Raw genomic sequence first — 7,234 nt, 5'->3', positions numbered from 1 at the left:
ATAGGTTACACCTACTCACAAATGAAATTCTTACAGGACAAAAATTATTTCTGCGATGTACATTGTGGTTGTTAACATACAAGTCTGAACTAAGTAATTATACAATTTCAAAATCTTAGAATTGATGTTAATTATGGAAAACCTAAAAATTATTATGAAAGGATATAATCATAATACAAGCAAGCAGACAAAGACACATAACCAGATAATGGATCTGATGTTTCATTTTATTCAAGACAACAGGAGTTTACACTGTTTACAGTTAAGCCTGAAGAATGAGAACACAGTAACTCTTATAATACTGCAAGTTATGTCATCTGACCACTGCTATTTAATGTTTAGTTTAACACTGACTGGTTAAAACGGACACATTAATTCATCAGCAGCTTAGAGGTATTATAGAATATTACGCTCTGAAAATGAACAAATATAGCTAGTTACTTGTCAGTTTTTACAATCCCAGTCACTCAAATACCACTAAATATTACATTAAGTTTGCTGACAAAAAAGAAAAAAAAAAAAAAAAAAAAAAACCTTAAAATATTTTTTAAAAAACATATTTTACAAGAAGATGGTTCCAGTAAGAGCTTTAAACAATTGAGGCAATTAAGAACGGCATCAGTGACTTAAACGAGATGTAATTAAATTTTGAACAGTGGCTTCACTTATCAACTGTTTGTATGCTGAGGTTAAAGCCAGCCTTACACTGCTTGGTTTTTCACCCGGAGTTATTACATGCAGGTTATGCATGACTTACTAATCAAAATAGTAATTCTGCACAAATATGCTGCCGAGGCCCTTGTAGACTGGAGCGAAGTTGTAGATAAGAGCCTTTTCCTCCTCGCTGATGTTGGGGAACTGGTGCTGATTTTTCATGGCTTCGTACAGAAAGAAAAGCAACACATAACGTCATGATCAAAATGTAATATCAGGCAGAAAATTAATGCAAATAATACATCCGTGAGTGCAATACACATTGGTTACTGAAATTTTGGCTCAGAGTTCTTATTAAATAAAGCATAAAGAAACCAAAATATAGGATGCACTGTCCTACTTTTTTCAAGAAGTGCTAGACTGCTGAACTACTTCAAAAAATGTCAATCTTCTGCATTGAGGGAACTAATCGTTCTGGGTATTTCTAATTATACATTTATTTATCATTTGTTCTTTGAAGTGCCTGGTTTGCACACTAAGCTGCTTGCAGTGATTTACCCATGTATATAGCTGTGTAATTTTTATTGGAGCAATTCAGGGTAAATACCTTGCTCAAGAGTACTACTTCAAGAGGTGGGACTCAAACCTGGGTCCTTCAAATGCAAGGTGGCAGCTCTAAACACCAAGCTCCCCCCCACCCCCACATACCCTCGGAGACAAAGAAGATGGCAGTGTAGAAGGAAGCTTTGATGGCCGAAGGAGTGTGTGTCATGCCGGGCTTGTCTATCCACTCAAACGGACTCTTCTCAGGATGCCACTGAACAGCGTAGAACGGGTAGCGGTAAGCTGCAACACAAACGCCACCAGTCAGCAATCCCGCACAGAGACAGTGGCACTCTTAAGAGGAACTCGGTCTAGAAGTTCATTTAATACCATACTATTTACCAACAAAAATGTAAATAATTGGCTTCTTGCTGTTCAAACAGATTTAGGAGAGTACTCCGAAAGCACCATGCGGCCATTAGTAGTTGACAGCAATTTATTTACCGACCGTTAAATGTGTACGGTGAAATTTCCTAAAGAGTATAGGCGCAACAATACTGATTTGCAACAGTGCATTGATGAACTATTCAGTTATGTAGCTGTGAATCACTAGTTACATCAATATGTACAAAAAGGGGGAGGTATTTGTATCAGCCATGTAACAAACTAAAAGCTGCTGAACAATGCTGCATTTACTCATTCCGCTGACGCTTGTCTCGGGAGCATCTTAACGGGACTACGCCAGGAGGCGAGATTTGAACCTGCAACCTCCCCCACCGAAAGCAACAGCAGTAATTGCTACTCCGCCTTTAACTGGTTTCAGGATATAGTGCACCATAAGAACCAGGTGTGTCATGGTCTTCGAATCAATATTTTAACTCCGAGTCTACGATTAGTAGCCGCACCAATCGGACCCTGTGACGGCGCGCAAGGTGCCGCTCCGTTCCACGTACCTTCCATTGTGGAAATAAACTCCCTTCTCCCATCCGTGTTTGTTGACAGGACCTTATAAAACCTCTTTAATTTTGCATTCCGGCTATAATTCTGTTGGAGACACACGGTAAGTTTGAGAGCAGCGAAACCATTCTCACTTTCCTTTTATTGCAAAGTTGAGGAGGAAGAAGCTGCCTTCTAAGTAAACAATGCTGCAAATATTCACTTACATTGTGCCACAGGTTTTTAAATGGAGGTCATTTCCAGACAGAACTCCCCAAAATACAGTACAGAAAAATGTCTACAAAAAAAAAAAAAAAACTTTATCCTGGAAAAAAGCATAATTGATAATTTAACATTTTTAAAGCTAAATGACTAAATGTACATTTTGAATAAATGTACTTTAGAATACTGTCCCTTCCCAAACATCCAAGGCCCCATTCCTAAAATTTGCACACCCCTGCAATACCTTTGGAGTCTCTTGTTAGGGATTTACCCCGTTATACTATTTGATCTGTGAATACATAGGTGAGAGTAAGAGACTGATCAGAATGTCAGAGGACATAAAAGCTCATTTCTGCACCAAAACGCATCACTGCCAGATAATACACAGAGGGGTTGTTTCACATTTCATTACCATAAAAGCCCTCTTTATTTTATTCAAAATCTGTTAAATGCAAGCAGAGTTCTGGTTTGATAATATAGTTAACGGAGTAAATTATTTTTTGAGATCTTCGACATGAGTGCTTTAACGCAGCTGTGGATTATCAATTTCACAACCAGATGTCCCAGGTACCTGCACTGAGAGACTCCAGCTGTGGAAGTTAGATGTGATATTCTCCTCCGACAGAGACTGCAGCAGGTCCTTTGGGAAGTTCTTAAATAGTCTGCTGTTCTGTGCAGCTTTACAGAATACAGAAAAAAAAAAGGACAAATCACTGCATGTTACATTAAGTTTTATTCATAAATTGGTGTCCTGGCTTGATGTTTATCCTCTAATTAAACAGTTTTATGCCATTATAACAGTAACAATATTCCATCACCTATACAGACAATATTATTAGGTTTCAAAAGCTGCAGACAGGAAAAAGTGTGTGCTGCAGTAATTCAGCTCCACTATTCAGAAAAGTACTGTAGCTTACTTTGGGCTAGTAAACAAACAAAAAATAAATAAATAAATAAAAAAATTTGCCACCACTAAATGTCACCCTAACTTGACAGAGAAGGAATGAATGAGATTAAGTAAATGAGTTTTAGAGTATTTAGCCTGTTCCCATTTGACAATTCTTGCCACCTTCCTGCTTTAGCTGAACTCAGTGCGGAAGATCAATTCGGTGTCATTAAAAACATGCGCTTTTTTCCCCTCTAAGGATGAAAATCCATGTAAGAAAGGGACATTAAAAGGGAAATAGGGTCCTGTACCTGGAACGAAGGCAAGCGGCAGAGCTACCGCCTTCGTGTCCGTCAGCGTCAGGAGGTTTTTGCCACTGGTCAGCACAGTGAGCTGCTGGAAGCCCTGACAGGTGCCCCATATCGGGAAGTAATCCAATGCATCATTCGCCTGTAGGAGTGAACAACGTAAGACTATGAACGTTACGATCAACACCGAAAAAATCCTGCAAGGCTCTCGGACGTCTTTTATAACAAAGGAGCGTATGGGTGTGATCCCACCCCAACACCTGAAAAGGTATTCCATTAAAATTAGCCAACTGAACTGGGGAAAGTTTAAGAAATATGCATTTGGATTTATATACTGGTAAATAATGCATATAGAAAACTGACTATACATTACATTAATAGATTAATGTTCCCTCCAATTGAGTGTAAAAAAAATAGTTAAACTTCAGACAAGGTAAATGTTTTATTACCTTTATTGCTAGATCATAGAATATCTTTGACACTCTGCTGAACTCGGATTTCTGCAGATCAACATCTCCCCCCGGAAGCAGCAACCTAAAGCAGCAGTTACAATCTTTGACATGCAGCAGCGCATAATGTCTTCACAGAGATGCATCAAATAATTAAGAATACAGCATTAAAGCGTACCCGTTTATGGAGTTGAAAATCTTGACGTACTCTTCGTAAGTGCGGTTTATTCTGGAAATGAGGTTACAGCTCAAAATTTGCTTTGAAAAAAGACTTATATGTATATATTCATTCATTTCACAGACAATTTTCTCCAAAGCAAATTCCAACAAATTCTATGTAGTGTTACAAGCCCACACACCTTATTCACCAAGGTGACTTACACTGCTAGATACACTACTCACAATGGATCACTCATCCATACATCAGTGGAACACACTCACACACTATAGGGGGACCTGAACAACATGTCTTCAGAGTGTGGGAGGAAACCCACAGGGAGAACATGCAAACTCCACACAGACTGAGCAAGTATTGAATCTCTGTCCTCTCACACCACCCAGGAGTTGCAAGACAGCAGTGCTACCTATATATATATATATATATATATATATATGTGTATTATATACACACTCACGCATGCTTTTTCCAACTTACAATTATTCACCTATTCATACAGCTTGGTTTAGGCTAAGTATCTTGCTCAAAGCTTCTACAGCAGGAGGTAAGACCCAAACCTGCAACCTTTGGGTCCAAAGGCAACAGCTCTACCCACTACACCACCAGCTGTCCTTATCTGTGAGCCAAGGTGTAGGTACCACCCCCCCTCAAGAGGGTACCTGATGGGCACGACCCGGGCACCCGCTGCCTCCAGGTACTTCACGTAGGAGGCCGCGATGTAGGAGAAGCCCTGCGCGTGGGAGTCCCCGGGGATGTTCTCCTGTGCGGGAACCCCTGCCGCCAGAACATCCAGCAAGGATCAGATAGGTTTGAGACATGTGGCCTCCAAGGAGCGGTCCTCAATCACTCATCTTACAAGTGTCAGGTGTCGGGGGAGCAAAATAATGTGGTCAGAAGATACCCCATAGAGCTGGGCAGTAAGTACTCCGGGGCACGTGCCCCACCCCCACTGCCGCGCCTACGACCCGAATTAATACGCATAAAGGTGACAGCTGGAAAAATTCGAGGAAGGTCGTTATTCTACATATTAAATGTTTGTGTGCTAAAAAAAAAAAAAACATACGGCGCACGTTCAGTGTTTTAGCAACACATCTTTTTCTCTTAATGGAAGATGAAGCAGAAAAACAGGTGAGCAGATTATTTACTCTGCCTGGCTTATGACTCATCATGTTAATAAAAAATGCATGATGAAGATTAAATCAAAACCGCTGCACTGGTGACGAGGGACAAGACTCCAGGTCGTGGTTGTTTGTGGAAGGTTCGAGAACCATTGGGAGAAGACCTTCGGGGGGAGGAAAAAAAAAAAAAATCCGCTTTGGAAAAATAACTGAACAGGAGAGAGAACAGGAGCGGAAGCACAGTATTATCAGTATTACGACTGGTTTGACAGTAAATTGGACAAGAAGAAACGCGCAGCATCGCTGTTGTTGTCAATCAGTGCAGGCTTGTCATGATGAATGCGCTATCCGCGCGCGCGCACATGCACAAAGAAGTCAAAACTAATACTATGATAAACGATGCGAAAATATGACCCATGAATCACGCATGTCCTATTATGAGGCTGTGTGAAAACGAATCATGCGCAGACTGTCAGGTACAAAATTACACCGCAGCGCGAGTTCGAATAATAAGCAGCTGAAATATTAAGATATCGCCGCGATGGATGCGAAGCGCACTTGACTTGTGTTAATTTGCGAGCAGGTTCCGCACTCACCGATGACGGGTCTGTAATTGAGCTGCGAGGCGAAGGCTGTAGAACCGGCCGGAATGAGCAGTAAAGCGGCCGAGGCCGCCAGCACGACCAGGGAGCTCATGAACGCGCACTAAAGGCTGGAACGCTCTCCTGACACTTGATAGCGGCGCTCGTGCTCGTGCTCGTGCGCGCGGAGCCTATGCTATGCGGGTCCTGGCGTGGCCAGCGGAGATGCTCTGATTATACCGGTCCTCTTCTCCACCTCCACCTCCAGCACCCAGTCCCGCCCCCCTAACTATGCCATGGTGCAGCACTGCAGGTGGTCTTTCAACACCGATTAACTCCTGCGGGAGCCAGCGAGCCCTCAGTCGAGTCGAAGGATCTGGAATAACCCCGGCGATTCCGTGAGCAATGCAGTCCAGGCTGATGAATTGCTGCACAAATTTTTTGTTGAGCATCGGGACTCAGTACCGTAGTAAAGTGGCTCCTAGGAGCAGGACTGAGAGCCGCTTAGTTTACCACGGTGAGTCCAAATGCTCAACATGTACCTGTGTCACAGATTTGCTTGAACAGCTTTGGGAGGAAAAAGAGCAAAAAATGTTGTGATTATGTCTTATGCAGCATTCCCCAATTTTTTTGAAAAAAATGAATTAGAACTTGTAAACAAGCATGATATGGTCCCAGATGAAAAGGAAGCGACGCTAGCAATGAGAAGGAGCCACATTTTAATCACATTTGAATTGGTTTGTAATCGTTACAGGTTGATCCCAGAAGGGGCCCTTCTGCACCGCTCTTCGGCAGGGAAGTTTCATTTGTTGCAGCCGTGTACGTAAGTAAAATTAAGGAGTCCGATGAGAAACTGAAGAGTAATAAATGCAGGCCTTCCTCTCATCACTGAAAATCTGCTCATAAAACTACCTCTTAATTTTTAACATATTTGCATGGTCTAGTTCTTTTTAGAAGGGGGTGCAGTGGCGCAGTGGTGCAGTGGTGCAGCGGGTTTGACCGGGTTCTGCTCTCCAGTGGGTCTGGGGTCCGAGTCATGCTTGGAGTGCCTTGTGATGGACTGGCATCCCGTCCTGGGTGTGTCCCCTCCAGCCTTGCAACCTGTGTTGCCGGGTTAGGCTCCGGCTTGCCACGACCCCGCTGGGGACACTCACTGGAGTTTGGAGAATTCGATTTTAAGAGTTCAGTTCCCATGATATTGACTTTATATATTTTCTCAGTGCATGCTTTAAATGGATAAGTAAGGCTTTCTTTTGCCTTTTCCACTTTTAGGACTTCATAATTTTTTTTTTTCCCTTAGAATGCATTACCAAGGTAAGTCAAAAAGTATGTGCAACAATGTTTTAACTTTGCGATAAA

At 42.1% G+C, this 7,234-nt stretch overlaps 1 protein-coding gene across 1 annotated transcript; it reads right to left on the bottom strand.

The window, feature by feature from the left end:
• Positions 1–549: 549 nt before the first annotated feature.
• Positions 550–6,364, bottom strand: LOC108931250 (gamma-glutamyl hydrolase). Its single transcript, XM_018746919.2, has 9 exons — positions 5,891–6,364; positions 4,836–4,950; positions 4,177–4,227; positions 3,999–4,083; positions 3,553–3,691; positions 2,927–3,033; positions 2,151–2,241; positions 1,363–1,500; positions 550–878 (listed from the first exon to the last, which is right to left on the bottom strand). Exons 1-9 carry the CDS (start codon positions 5,988–5,990, stop codon positions 757–759), a joined length of 948 nt encoding a protein of 315 aa, XP_018602435.1. The 5' UTR covers positions 5,991–6,364; the 3' UTR covers positions 550–756.
• Between the last annotated feature and the right edge of the window lie 870 nt (positions 6,365–7,234).

Source organism: Scleropages formosus, chromosome 22 (genome assembly GCF_900964775.1).
Source record: "Scleropages formosus chromosome 22, fSclFor1.1, whole genome shotgun sequence".
Classification (NCBI taxonomy): Eukaryota; Metazoa; Chordata; class Actinopteri; order Osteoglossiformes; family Osteoglossidae; genus Scleropages; species Scleropages formosus.
The sequence above is the reverse complement of the archived record's forward strand: the minus strand, read 5'-3'. Positions and strand labels throughout refer to the sequence as shown.